The 15,465-nt window shown below is 41.6% G+C and overlaps 1 protein-coding gene across 2 annotated transcripts; it reads right to left on the bottom strand.

The window, feature by feature from the left end:
• Positions 1-7,967: 7,967 nt before the first annotated feature.
• LOC128367059 (stonustoxin subunit beta-like) lies at positions 7,968-9,877 on the bottom strand. 2 transcript variants are annotated; one of them, XM_053327860.1, is made up of 3 exons: positions 9,761-9,877; positions 9,548-9,696; positions 8,189-8,946 (listed from the first exon to the last, which is right to left on the bottom strand). In XM_053327860.1, the coding sequence occupies exons 2-3, from the start codon at positions 9,591-9,593 to the stop codon at positions 8,393-8,395; spliced, it is 600 nt and encodes a 199-aa protein (XP_053183835.1). In that variant the 5' UTR covers positions 9,594-9,696; positions 9,761-9,877; the 3' UTR covers positions 8,189-8,392. The 2 variants fall into 2 exon arrangements, with proteins under 2 accessions (XP_053183834.1, XP_053183835.1); XM_053327859.1 differs by lacking the exon at positions 9,761-9,877 and having other exon boundaries at positions 7,968-8,946; positions 9,548-9,714.
• Between the last annotated feature and the right edge of the window lie 5,588 nt (positions 9,878-15,465).

Raw genomic sequence — 15,465 nt, forward strand, 5'->3', positions numbered from 1 at the left:
TGGCCCACGGGCCACATGTTTGACACCACTGTTGTAGAGGAAACACAGTTGACTGAAGATCACTACTATCAATGCTGAGCTGCCTCACACTACATCCTGTTCTTCTTACCTGGAGATGCAGTAACTAATAAAGTAACTTGTAATCTAACTCACTAATTGATTGATTTTATTAACGTGTCTTGCACCAGAAGCTCAAATGAGTTTACAACAAGACACTGAGACAAAAGAAGAAAAGCACAAATAATAACAAATGAAAACCAGATAACAAGGTAACCAGGTAACCAGGTAACAGGCATTACAGCAACTAAACATATAAACCATCCTGACGCTGTTTCCAGGCTTCAGTTCCATATTTAACAACTTATAAACATAAGAGTTAAACAAGCAGTCCATGTGGACACTGCAGTGAGACAGCAGGTGGAGCTGTCTCACTGCAAAAAGACTAATTATGGACTATTGGACACACCTGTGGGACACTAGGCAGAGAGCTGAGATGTAGAAAAGGGCTTCAATCTGTGAGGAGAGCTGAGCTGTGTGGACGTCTTGTTTGTTTGGCGGCTGGTACCCTTTGGGCTGGGGAGGGGCGCTCACAGTTGGTTAGGGCTGCCGGCGTGAAGATAGGAAGGTAGGGGAGCTGAACCTGGGTGAGGAGGGGAGGCTAGTTGCCTCCTTTAGGTAGCCAGGGCCGGGCTTTCACAGGGCTACTGGCCGCTGTTTATCCACAGCGCTTCACCATCACTTCATCAGCGGTGCTGCGGTGACTGTGTGTAACCTGGTGCTTGGGGTTGAGACCTTTTGGACGAAGTGTTGTTCCCCCGGGGAGTCAGACGGGGCAGTATTACAAGGTTTATTATAATATCATCAGAGCACCAAAACATCTCAGGGTCTTTAACAGACATGTCAGTAAATAAAGGAGTTCTCAGGGACAGTATAAAAGACAGTGTGATTCATTTTCAACTTCATTGAGTTCACATAATTCACATCATAACCTTTCATCTTCCAACACATTTATAAATCTACCGACTTACTTTTAAAATCAATTAATCAGTAAAGTAACTTTCCAAAGGAGTAATCAGTAGTCATGAATCAGATTAGTTTTTCAAGGTAACTATGGCAACACTGCACAGTGTTCTGCTCTCAGAATATGTTTTATGATTTAAGGTACTTGAATTAACTTGATTTAATGAATGTATTAGATTCAATTTATGGTAAGAAATTCTGCATAAGAAACACACACACACACACACACTCGATCTGGAATTTTATTTTGAAGGCTACATAACGGTTTATACTTGCAGTAACGTAGCAACCAGCAGTAAGAAAGACGGCTGGTCACTCTGAATCGTCTTTTCTCATACTCACAAGTTTGTTCATTTGAAGTAATATATAATATGTAATTATAAGTTAATATATAATATGTAATGATAAGTTAATAAGTTTAGTATTGTATAAGGTGACCAGATTTCTGAAATGAAAATCGGGGACATTTTCAATGCAGCGGTGAAAAATCATTACATTTTATCATTATGAAATAAAAAATGGGGACAAGTACTTTTTCATGTATTTTAACCAGTTTTTATTACACAGTCAGTAGATATTGTACAGTTAGTATCGGACTGAGTTGAAGCCTTCACAGGTAGAGGTGTGGTTACAGAAACTGCACATGGTTGGCGTTGCCTGTGTTTGATGGTGGGACCCAGTGTGATATCTTTTGGGGCCCAAAATCCCTGGTGGCGCCCCTGCAAAAGGTTAATAAATCAAAATGTCAGCACTCACAAATATCATGTGTCAGTAGTGAACAGCAGTGTCAAAAACACAAATATAGAATAATACATGAAAAAAAACATCTCTCTTCCAAATTTAAGAGTCATGTGCAAAGACAGCTGCCAGACCAGTAGCTAGTAAATATCATTAAGATGTAATTTAATAATAATTACCAAGTCAAAACATATAAAAAAGATGTAAGTGGATCACATAATGTGTGCCACTGGAAACAAATGGGTGACATCACCAACCATCCATCCACTGAGGAAGACAACAATATCTTAGTCTTGTTAGCCTGAGTTATGATAGGTAGATAGATAGGTGACATTACCATGATCCCCTCATTCATCCACCTCCGCCTCAGGAGCCTGGATAGAATAAGAGCAGAGGAGAACATGAGAAAAATTGCAAGAACAGAGCCAATCAGCAAGGCTAAACATCAACAAAATGCTACTGTATTAAAATCAAAGCCTACATTTATAAAGTGCACCCACAAAAGTCACTCATCAGGGGGACAGTTCCAGTATAGAAATTGGGCTCATATATTATCTGTTTCTCCTTCTATCTCCTCTCCTCTCTCACTTTGTCTCTCTGTCTCTCACTCTTCCTCATTCCCTCTTTCTCTCCCTCCCTCTCCTTACCTGATTTGCATATTTCTCAGAAGAATGTATTTTCTTCTGGATGGCTCTGTCTTTGGCCAGCATCTCCATAAACTTATCACAAGGGAGGTTGATGTTTGTGTTTACAATAAGAATGGCCTTGATGGAAGGAACAGTGAACCTATTTCTGCTGTCTGTCCATATGTCATTCATTTGAGAGAACACCCTCTCTACTGGTGCATTACTGCCAGGTAAGCACATGACAACAGACACTAATCTTGCCAGGTTAGTGTGCGGGATGTCATTTTCTTTGAAATGAGTTAATACTGTGCTCCATCTCTGACTGAGTGGTGTCTCAAGTTCTCTCCATTTCATGAGTGATTCCCCCTTTAGGAATTCTTGCAGGGCAGAAACTTCATCAAACAAATCATCTTCTTTGATTTTCACATTGGGGCACTTTTCCTGCAGTGTGGCTGTTGCCTTCTGGATCTCTTCGCGCAGGGGTTTGTTTTTTAAAAGGAGACAGTGCAAGTCATTTAAATTGTCTGTATGCTTTCCCCAAGCTTGCAAGTAGTTCACAGCCGTTGTGAAGAAAGATTGAGTTGTTTTGAGAAAGTTTTCTCTTTGAATTGCTGCATTTTCCACAAGCTCCCCCAGCAGTCCTCTGGCCAGTACTGGAATGAAGATGTCATCACATCTTGCTGTCAATTTTACCTCCACCTGTCTCAGGATTGCAGCTGACTCCACAGCACAGCGGTCCTGGCCTTCAAGCTTCTTGATTGTTTCACTAAATATGGCCAGATTTCCATGGGCGAAGGCAAGCCACAGTTCAGTCAGTGGATCTTCAAACATTCTTTGCAAGACAACAGGGCATTTCTCTTCAGAAAGAAAAAAGGCTTTAAGTGGTGCATACATTTTAAGCACTCTTTCTAGAGCAGGGAGCATGGACAGCCAGCGAACGTTGCTGTGTCCTAAGATGTTCTGATACTCTTGGCCAACAAATTCACAAAAGCTCTTTAATCTTTCCACCCTAACAGTGTAAATATGAAAATATCCAAATATTTTTGTGAGCAGGTACTCTACATCAATGGGAAGGGTGTCCATAGCTGTTTTGGTTGCATTATGGATGATGTGGGCAGGACAACCCAGGCCAATCACCTCCCGCTGCAGTGCATTTTTCACTTTAGTGTGGACATTGACTCTCCCCACCCTATTCAGCCCGCCAAAGTTGGTGTTTGTATTGTCAGCAGAGAATGCCACTACTTTATTTTCCAGTGAGAATTTTTCAATCACTGCCATGATCTCAGCTGCAAGTTCCTCTGCCTTTTCTCCTTTAAGTTGAACAAAATCAAGTAATTTAGTTTCTATGGACATGCTGCCATCATTAGCTTTGCAATATCTGACCATTAATGGCAGCAGCTTCACATGTCCATGATTGGATGAATCAATGGACAGGGAAACAAATTCAACCTGCACTAGATCCTGTCTTACCATACTGGTTGCCCATGGTGCGAAGATATTATTTACTATGGCTTCACCTTTGGTCCGGGCACATGAAAACTTTGGCTCATAAAGCTTCTTTGTCAGTTGTGCTGTGCAGTCCATAGAACGGTAACTATGATTATGTTTCATAGTGTGATACGCCAAGATACCCTCCTGCACAGCTAACTCGAACTCCTTTTGGGAAGGCTCTGTCTTCTTATAAAATGTGGTGATAGAGGGCGTAACAGCATTGGCAGTCAGACCTTTTTTATGTTTTTTTGTTTGCTGATGCTCCACCACAGAATATCTCCCCCCACTGGCAATTGAAAAAGAAGACTGGCAAAGGGTGCAGTGGACCACTGTATCATCTTGGCCTGGGCGACAGGGGCGTATAAATGGAAACTCTTGCTGGATTTTTTCAGTAAAATGGCATTTGCGCTTCTTTGAAAGAGCCATCTTCTCCTCTACTCTTCTTGTCTCTCGTCTCTTTTCTCTCCTCCTTCAATGCTTTTCTTTTCTTCACCCTTCTTTCTCCTCTCCTTAGCTTCACTCTGTTGTTTACTTCTTTATTTCTGCCTTTCCACACTGTTCTCCTGCTCTTTTCTCCTTCACTCTGTTGTTTACTTCTTTATTTCTGCCTTTCCACACTGTTCTCCTGCTCTTCTCCTCTTCTCTCTTTACTATCAGTTTCTCCTATACTTGTCTTCTTCCTAATCTACAACAGAGCAACATAGAGATAATATTGTAATATCATTGTAATCTAATATAACAAGTTACACCTTTACTAACATACAAAACAGTGACTCAGGGCATCAGCTAATCAGATGGCCTGCATTTATAGCTACTACAGTCATTGGTTACCCACACAGCACTGTATTCCCACACAACTATCAACCATTGACTTATTATTAATTAATGTATTATTTGAACAGAGTCCTACTAGAGTCCTAGGTCCTTATGCCTACGGGAAAATCATATGCTACCAAAGCAGTCTTCCACCTCCCTCTCTTCCAAAACAGAGCCACATACAATGTCGTCACCTGGTAATCTCATGCTAACGTTAACGTTACAGCTTCACTAATGACAGATATGAAAACAGCGTCATAATGTTAACGTTCATTCACTGACTTTTATAACGTTTCGTTAGGTCTTCAGTTCAGATAAACAATCATACTTACTTTAACGTTACATCACTTCACACACACAGCCAAGTCTACTGCCAGTTCACATAAAATAATAATAAGTTCATACACAACATACCATTTATCGCTGCCGTTGGTCTTCTTTGGGCTGGGGAGGGGCGCGCAGTTGGTTAGGGCTGCCGGAGCGAAGATACTAAGGTAGGGGAGCTGAACCTGGGTGAGGAGGGGAGGCTAGTTGCCTCCTTTAGGTAGCCAGGGCCGGGCTTTCACAGGGCTACTGGCCGCTGTTTATCCACAGCGCTTCACCATCACTTCATCAGCGGTGCTGCGGTGACTGTGTGTAACCTGGTGCTTGGGGTTGAGACCTTTTGGACGCGCCGCCCGACGAAGTGTTGTTCCCCCGGGGAGTCAGACGGGGCAGTATTACAAGGTTTATTATAATATCATCAGAGCACCAAAACATCTCAGGGTCTTTAACAGACATGTCAGTAAATAAAGGAGTTCTCAGGGACAGTATAAAAGACAGTGTGATTCATTTTCAACTTCATTGAGTTCACATAATTCACATCATAACCTTTCATCTTCCAACACATTTATAAATCTACCGACTTACTTTTAAAATCAATTAATCAGTAAAGTAACTTTCCAAAGGAGTAATCAGTAGTCATGAATCAGATTAGTTTTTCAAGGTAACTATGGCAACACTGCACACTGTTCTGCTCTCAGATTATGTTTTATGATTTAAGGTACTTGAATTAACTTGATTTAATGAATGTATTAGATTCAATTTATGGTAAGAAATTCTGCATAAGAAACACACACACACACACACACTCGATCTGGACTTTTATTTTGAAGGCTACATAACGGTTTATAACGTAACAGTAACCAGCAGTAAGAAAGACGGCTGGTCAATCTGAATCGTTTTTGTCATACTCACGAAAGCAATGGCTGTAAGTTTGTTAATTTGAAGTAATATATAATATGTAATGATAAGTTAATAAGTTTAGTATTGTAATGTGTGATGTTTATTAACTAACTTAAATCATACAAGAAGTTAAAAGTAATTTGAGAGCTGATGTAAAGTCTGTGTAAAGTGAGCGTTGCTTAGCAACAATGTATCTGAGCCGACTGTTAAGGTTAACGGCTCATTTGTGCCGTGTCGTTTTTCAGCTATTCTTTAAATATTATTACTGTTTATTAGTTTTCTTGTTGCTAAGGTTTGTTTTGTTTTTATTTGCAGGTCACTCGATGTATTACTACTAAAACTAAGGAAATAAAGGGAGCAGGACGCTCTGATCCTGGCTCAGGTGTGATACCAGAGTTTGTCTGACTGTTAAACTGTGATAACATGAAGCACATAACACACACAGAGACCAGTACACACATGATGAGTTATTATCAGACTGAACCTGAGCTCACAGAAACACGTGACAGGACGAACCGTTAATACTGTGGTTAACAAGGGTTAGGGTTAATTTGACGTCACATGTCAAATTACCATGGAAACGGTACCGATGTAAAGTCAATGAGGAGCAAACACGTCACGCAGTGTGTGGTTATTAATACTGTTTGTAGTCTATTAAAATAAAAGATTTATAATCATTAACTAAATGTTGTGTGTGATATAACATTCAGTCATTTTGGTGTAATGAGGTAGTTATTATATTTATTACAGCTGGATGTTTCCTTTAGGTTATTAAAAAGGCAACTGTTGTCCTCTTTCATTTTTCATTTTCTCACATGAATAATAATTTGATCTATAGTTTGAGAGGTTATTAGAAATCGAGTCATACTAGAGCGTCATCATCTGAATGTGGCTTCCTGTTACAACATTAGCATTAGCATTGCTACTGTTCGCACCTTTTATATTGCATATTGCACTTTATTGCTCTTCTAGATTGTTAATGTTATATTTATGTCTTAAGTTGTTTTTAGTTGTCTTAAATGTTGTTATGGTTCAGGGAGTGTTATCTATATTTCATTATATTGTTGTCTGACCCTCAATATAATGACATAAAGCTACTCAGAGATGGACGTTGGAGGGAAGGACCTGTGAGTTGTGTTGTGGGTTAAGAGAAAAGACTCCACCTGGACCTCCAAGTGAGCAGATGGTTAAACCGGGATGCCAGGATTCACTGCTGGTGTTGTGGACCTATCAGTGAAATATCAAGGAAGGAGGAAGGAGGGTGCCCACCTGACAACCCAGAGGATGCCATCACTCACTTGGTCAACCCACAGAGTCCTGGCAGCCTCACGTGTTCAACTAAGTGATGATAACATCCAGTCCTACACAATAGATCTTCACAGAGCAGCAGAGCAACTTCACTGCAGTACAGTTTCCCTCTGTCTGATAACTGCATGATGGGTAAAAACCTTCAGTCTTAATGTGAGCAACAGACGCTGCTCCTTATAACTAGTCACATGTTTTTTATTCTCTCATTAGTTCAGTTTGTATTTGAGTCCTGTTCAGTTTAGTTCTGGTGGATCTGGTCTCCTGGTTGGATCCAACCAGTCGTAGACCAGTAAACACAAACCCTCTCCTGGTACTTGTCTAACTCTGGGAGGACGTCTGGTTTTCAGCTGAGCCTTCAAACCTGCTGCCATCAGTCTCTCAGCTCTCAGGCAGCTCAGGATCTGGTCCTCACTGTGTTGGACCTACTGCTCCGGTCTGACGGTCCTCCTGAGCCTGAACTGGACCAGTCCCTGCTGAGTTGGTCCTGCTGTCCAGACTGACACTAACCATCTGTCCTTGTTGCTGAAATATTGGATCATTTGAACATTTATTGAAATGAAAGCATGTGAGAAGTTTAGAGGGAAAAATCAGTATTTGGTGGAGCTGTTAACAACTCATAGACATCTGAAATGTGAGCCGACTACACACTGCTGACTGGTTTCATCTTTAACAATGTGTTGTATTTTAAAAGCTTGTTATATTATCCATTATGTCAGTAAAGTGAGGATGCTTTCAACAATAATGTCATGAATAGTTTTTATTGATGATGATCAGATCAAATACATGTGAGAAGCACAAAAACACTGTGGGCTTCCACAGCTGGACAGATGTTATTAGATTGAAACATGAATAGAGCTGCATGCTGCTCATTGGATCCTGACAGTAACAACAGCAGAGTCAACTGACACTAATCAATGAATCATGTAGAAGGAAAAATAACTGAGTGTTTGAGTCTGAGACAGATCTGCTTCACAGTGCACAGTGTGTGATGTTTGATTTCAGCAGCTGATCTTCAGTCAGCAGAGTTTCTGTCCACAGGAGAGACTCTCCCTCCTACAGAGGAACCAGAGAGACTCTCCCTCCTACAGAGGAACCAGAGAGACTCTCCCTCCTACAGAGGACACAGAGAGACTCTCTCTCCTACAGAGGAACCAGAGAGACTCTCCCTCCTACAGAGGAACCAGAGAGACTGAACCAGACCAGACCACAAACCCAGCAAACAGAGGTTCAGTGAATGTGGTGTTGAAGGTGTGGAGGTGGATCAGTGTGTCAGAAGAAACTCTGTAGAAGGACAGAGTGCCAGCAGAACAGTCCACATACACTGCTACTCTGTTAGAGACAGAGGAGGAGGAGGAGGAGGAGGAGGAGGAGGAGGAGATGGAGATGGGTGTTTCTTTGTTATTGTGCCAGACAAAGTAACGACCTGCAGAGCACTCCAGACTCCAGGACTTATCATTATACCCAAACACACAGTCAGCAATGTCTCCTTTCCTTCTGATTCTTCTGGAACTCACTGATATATAAACTCTTCCTCTCCACTCGACCTCCCAGTAACAGCGACCAGTCAGATCATTTCTACACAGCAGCTGAGACCAGGAGTCAAATCTGTCTGGATGATCAGGATATGACTGAACCTCCTCCACACGTGTCACCTTCCTGTTGTTATCAGACAGTTTGAGTCTTCTGTTCATTGAGTTTGGATCCAGTTCCAGTTCACAGGCATCTGATGGAGAGAACCAGACACAATACAGCTGCAATTTATCATCTGTTGATTTATTAACTACTTTACTGAAACCATTCAAACTCAAACCATCTCCATGACAACTGAGACACTCCATCACTGAGGAAGACCATGAGATGTGACTGAAAGCTTTGGACATACAGAGTAAGTGAACCTTTAACAGTTCAGTTAGAACATGAACAGTCAACATGACAGTGATATTCAGTAATATTCATGTTTGTTCATCAGGTTTGGTGTAAAGTGAAGGTCTTTGCACATCAAGTCTGTTGTTTTCATCTCAAACTGTCGTCTGTTACAAACACATTTTAGTCAAAATGCTCCAAACAGCTGAAGTCTGGTATGAATGAATGAACTTTATCTGCAGGAGAGACATTTTGGAGCAGGTAGCGCCACCATGTGGACATTTATAAAACATTTCTCTTTTAACTCCTGAACTGTGCTGAACAGAAGGAAATTTCAGTTTCATGGATTCAATGGTTCAAGATAAATCTCAGTTTAGGCCACGCCCATTTCTGAACACATTTTCCATTATTTTGAACTTTTTTCACTTCTTTTACATATTTCAAACTGAAAACACACTCACACTTCCTCAGACCAGGTTTCAGTCTCTGCAGTCCACCATGGTCCATCCTGGAGGAAGAGACAAAGACACAATCAGCTTCATACACCTTCACTCATATCCACCATTAAACATGAACCAGAGTCCCTCAGTTAGTCAGAGTGTCTGTCCATCTGTCTATACCTGAGAGTGTCCACCTGTCTGTCCATCTGTCTGTCCATACCTGAGAGTGTCCACCTGTCTGTCAATACCTGAGAGTGTCCATCTTTCTGTCCATACCTGAGAGTGTCCACCTGTCTGTCCATACCTGAGAGTGTCCACCTGTCCATACCTGAGAGTGTCCACCTGTCTGTCCATACCTGAGAGTGTCAACCTGTCTGTCCATACCTGAGAGTGTCCACCTGTCTGTTCATACCTGAGAGTGTCCAGTCTCCAGTGTGGATCCTTCAGTCCAGCAGACAGAAGCTTCTCTCCTGAGTCTCCTGGATGATTGTAGCTCAGGTCCAGCTCTCTCAGATGGGAGGGGTTGGCACTCAGAGCTGAGGCCAGAGAAGCACAGCCTTCCTCTGTGATCAGACATCCTGACAGACTGAACACACAACAGTTCATCTAATGAGCTTAAAAAAATTCTCAACTCAATAAACAGGATTTTATCTTTTAGGCATTTATGTTGACACTCAGCGCCCCCTGCTGTATGTTGATGTCATGCAGATACATTTTAGGTTAGTAGTTGGAGAGAAAGCACATGTTTCTGCTGGAGGCTGCATTCTGATTCATGTTGGCAGAAGAAATGTCTTTAAAGTTAAATATTGTTCCACAGAATATCTAAAGAAGATTAAAGAGAAATTTACTGATGTTTTAACTTAGTTCTTATTTTTCATTCCAACAATGTTCACTGTGTGATCACAATTATTTAATTAGGAAACTTAGTGTCTTCCATCATATTTTTAATTTCATCTCATCTGTGTTGAAACATTTAATTTGTATTTTCCACAAAAAGTTAAATGTAAATGTATGTATATAATTTAGTGTATTTTGAGCGTATTGTGAGTCAGATGGTCACTATTTAAACGTTACTCTTTGTCATAATGTGTAGTGTTGTAGAGCTGTAATGAAGAGCTAAATATGTTTGTAGCAAAAAGAAAACAACTTAACATGTGGAGGTATTTTTAAAGCCCAGAGTAAGCAGCAGGAAAGCACATTAAAATATGAATGAAACATTAAACTCTGGCTCATATTGACACAGACACAGAACTGCTATTATATTGTTTTTTGCTGTGGTGTGATCGAGTCCATCCAGACGTGAACTTTGACATTCAATCATGTTTTGAGGTGAGCTCATGTCTTATTGAGGAGAGCCAAGCTCCCCTGTAGTTCACACTCTGTCCTGTTCTTTAAACTGCACTTCTGATCCATAACCATCCTCCAGTCCAGCAGACAGAAGCTTCTCTCCTGAGTCTCCTGGATGATTGTAGCTCAGGTCCAGCTCTCTCAGATGGGAGGGGTTGGACCTCAGAGCTGAGGCCAGAGAAGCACAGCCTTCCTCTGTGATCAGACACGCTGACAGACTGAACACACAACAGTTGATCTAATGAGCTTCAAAACATTCTCAACTCAATAAACAGGATTTTATCCTTCAGGCCTTTATGTTGACACTCAGCGCCCCCTGCTGTATGTTGGTGTCATGCAGATACATTTTAGGGTTAGTAGGAGAGAAAGTTGAAATGTTTCTGCTGGAGGCTGCATTCTGATCTACGTTGGAAGAAGAAATGTCTTTACAGTTAAATATTGTTCCACAGAATATCTAAAGAGGATTTCATAGAAATGTACTGATGTTCTAAGTTTTAATATTCATTTCAACAATCATTTAATTAGGAAACTTAGTGTCTTCCATCATATTTATAATTTCATCTCATCTGTGTTGAAACATTTAAAAAATTAAATGTAAAGAAAATCATGATCAACATTTCCAGCAGGTCTGCTTTTTATGTTTACCTGCACGTAGAGAACATGACAGTAAAGAGCCGTCCACACTGAGAACGATAACTATAAATGTATAGTTTTAAAAGTGGTTCTAACTACAGTGGATGGAGGAGTCCACACCACAACTATAATGATAGAGGAGAAAGATATCGTTGGATCACTTTCAGAGCGATTTGATGAACGATAAAAACACTGACTGTCAATCACAACCCTTATTTATTTATATTTATTTATTTATTATAATGCAGCTTTGCTCCTCTCTCAGCACGGACTGACACTGTAAACTGGAGCAGGATAACAGAGGGGATTTCTTTATTATTATCTATCTATAAATGACAGGAACGTCTGTCTGTCTGTCTGTTATTCGCATATCACTCGAACCGTTCATCCGATTGATTTCAAATGTGACAGGTGTTTTGCTACAGGCACGAGTATGCTATAGTAGGCTATAAGGGTCACAATCAGAGAGGCTATAAGGACCAGAGTTAGAGAGACTATAAGGACCAGAGTTAGACTATAAGGACCAGAATTAGAGATTATAAGGACCAGAGTTAGACTATAAGGACGAGAGTTAGAGAGACTATAAGGACCAGAGTTAGAGTATAAGGACCACAGTTAGACTATAAAGACCAGAGTTAGAGTATAAGGACCAGAGTTAGAGAGACTATAAGGGTCACAGTTAGAGAGAATATAAGGACCAGAGTTAGACTATAAGGACCAGAGTTAGAGAGGCTATAAGGACCAGAGTTAGAGAGGCTATAAGGACCAGAGTTAGAGAGGCTATAAGGACCAGAGTTAGAGAGACTATAAGGGTCACAGTTAGAGAGAATATAAGGACCAGAGTTAGACTATAAGGACCAGAGTTAGAGAGACTATAAGGACCAGAGTTAGAGAGGCTATAAGGACCAGAGTTAGAGAGGCTATAAGGACCAGAGTTAGAGAGGCTATAAGGACCAGAGATAGAGAGGCTATAAGGACCAGAGTTAGAGAATAAGGACCAGAGTTAGAGAGACTATAAGAACCAGTTAGAGGGGCTATAAGGCAGCGGAACTTTGGCTGCTAACATGTGAAATATGTCCCGAATTTAAGGATGTTTCAGAATCCCAAACATGCAAAGCACAACCAGCTACAAACACCAAGTGGCAGACAGAACGTAAACTTTTGTTGTGTAATTGTAACAATGAGCATTTAAACACATCAAACCAACAATATAGTAAAAACACACGCAAAAGAACAGGCGCTGCTCTAGTTACAAAGATGCTGGAACTTTGTTCTCTATTATAATGTAAAAACAACAAAGTTAGTGGATGTTTGGAAGCAGATCTGTGCTCATACTGTGTGTCACTGCTGCAGTTTGCACTTTTACACACCGCGCTTCAACATGTGCTGCAGCTCAGTTTGGTCTGTAAATACTGAAACATCACAGCAACTAGTGTCTGAAATACTTCTGATCAACACATTGAATCAACACACACCTCTGAACTCTGCTGCTTTGCTTTTTATTTCTCCATACAACATACAACAGTAACAGCTCATCAGTAATTAGCTGCAAGCACCACTGGGGCACAGGACAGATACCGCTGTTTATAGGATGTTATCGTTCTCAGTGTGGACGGCCTTTAATTCTGTGTTATATATTTTTATATTTTCTATTCAATCCACCATATTAGACTTCTCATGAGAGAAACATATATCCTGACTCACATGTTGGTGTGGAAAGAGTTTTACTTACTGTATACTTGATGTTACATCACTGCAGCTCAGACAGTACACTAAATCTTTTTGGCATCATGAACTCTTCATGCAAACTAGAAACTGGGGAGAAACTATAAATATTACTTTATATACACAGTAATAAAACTGACCTGAGAGTTTCCAGTCCACAGTGTGGACTCTCCAGTCCAGCAAAAAGCTGCTTCACTCCTGAATCCTGCAGGTCGTTGTTACTCAGGTCCAGATCTCTCAGACTAGAGGACTGGGAGCTGAGAACTGAGGACAGAGCTGCACAGCTTCTTTCTGAAAGGTTACAAATACTCAACCTGGAGAAGAATTTTAATAAGTTAATTCACAGATCCAAAATATAAAGACAATAAAAGCTTGGTGGGTAAACTTTTACAGACAGTTGAATTCTGACCTGAAGGTTTCCAGTCCGCAGTATGGACTCTTCAGTCCAGCAGAAAGCTGCCTCACTCCTGAATCCTGCAGGTCGTTGTTACTCAGGTCCAGATCTCTCAGACTAGAGGACTGGGAGCTGAGAACTGAGGACAAAGCTGTACAGCTTCTCTTTGAGAGGTTACAGCCATTCAGCCTGAAGAAGAACCAACAGAAAAGAATTACAAACATTACTTTTCTTCATTGAGCAAGGATTAAAGTACATTAATGTGGATAGTTCTGTGTGCACCTACAGAGCTTTGTTGGAGGCTTTGACCACTGGCAGCAGCCTCAGAAGAGCCTCCTCTGAAGCAGAGTATTTCTTCAGGTCAAACACGTCCAGATCTTTTTCTGATGACAGTAAGATGAAGCCCAGAGCTGACCACTGAGCAGGAGACAGTTTATTTGTGGAGAGACTTCCTGATCTCAGGGACTGTTGGATCTCCTCCACTAGAGAACGATCATTCAGTTCATTCAGACAGTGGAACAGATTGATGCTTTTCTCTGCAGACAGATTCCCACTGATCTTCTTCTTGATGTACTCAACTGTTTTCTGATTGGTCTGTGAGCTACTTCCTGTCTGTGTCAACAGACCTCGTAGGAGAGTTTGATTGGTCTGCAGTGAAAGACCCAGGAGGAAGCGGAGGAACAAGTCCAGGTGTCCATTTGGACTCTTTAAGGCCTCGTCCACAGCACTCTGGTAGAGACGTGTATGGGATGTTTTTTGTTTTCCTGCCAGCAGATTGACTCCAGACTTGATGAATGTCAGATGGACATGAAGAGCAGCCAGAAACTCCTGAACACTCAGATGGACGAAGCAGAACACCTTGTCCTGGTACAGCCCTCTCTCCTCTTTAAAGACCTGTGTGAATACTCCTGAGCACACTGAGGCTGCTCTGATATCGATGCCACACTCTGTCAGGTCTGATTCATAGAAGATCAGGTTGCCTTTCTGCAGCTGCTCAAAAGCCAGTTTTCCCAGAGACTCAATCATCTTCCTGCTCTCTGGACTCCAGTGTGCATCTGTCTCAGCTCCTCCATCATACTTGACGTTCTTCAGTTTGGACTGCAGCACCAGGAAGTGGATGTACATCTCAGTCAGGGTCTTGGGCAGCTCTCCTCTCTTTCTGCTTTTTAACACATCCTCCAGAACTGTAGCAGTGATCCAGCAGAAGACTGGGATGTGGCACATGATGTGGAGGCTTCGTGATGTCTTGATGTGGGAGATGATGGTGCTGGCCTGCTCCTCATCTCTGAATCTCTTCCTGAAGTACTCCTCCTTCTGTGGGTCAGTGAACCCTCTGACCTCTGTCACCATGCCAACACACTCAGGAGGGATCTGATTGGCTGCTGCTGGTCGTGTGGTTATCCAGAGGCGAGCAGAGGGAAGCAGTTTCCCCCTGATGAGGTTTGTCAGCAGCACATCCACTGAGGTGGACTCTGTAACATCAGTCAGGATCTCAGTGTTGTGGAAGTCCAGAGGAAGTCGACACTCATCCAGACCGTCAAAGATGAACACAACCTGGAACTCTTCAAATCTGCAGATTCCTGCTTCTTTGGTTTCAGTAAAGAAGTGATGAACAAGTTCCACCAAGCTGTACTTTTTCTCTTTCAGCACATTCAGCTCTCTGAAAGTGAATGGAAATGTGAAGTGTATGTCCTGGTTGGCTTTGTCTTCAGCCCAGTCCAGAGTGAACTTCTGTGTTAAGACTGTTTTTCCAATGCCAGCCACTCCCTTTGTCATCACTGTTCTGATTGGTTCATCTCTTCCAGGTGAGGCTTTAAAGATGTCTTCTTGTCTGATTGTT

This window comes from Scomber japonicus, chromosome 10 (assembly GCF_027409825.1).
Source record: "Scomber japonicus isolate fScoJap1 chromosome 10, fScoJap1.pri, whole genome shotgun sequence".
In the NCBI taxonomy this organism is placed as follows: Eukaryota; Metazoa; Chordata; class Actinopteri; order Scombriformes; family Scombridae; genus Scomber; species Scomber japonicus.

Coding starts and splice junctions, on each gene's coding strand:
- LOC128367059 (XM_053327859.1), bottom strand. CDS start 9,593: ATGGACCATGGTGGACTGCAGAGACTGAAACCTGGTCTGAGGAAGT. Junction 8,947..9,547: donor GAAACCTGGTCTGAGGAAGT/GTGAGTGTGTTT, acceptor TCTCTCCATCAG/ATGCCTGTGAACTGGAACTG.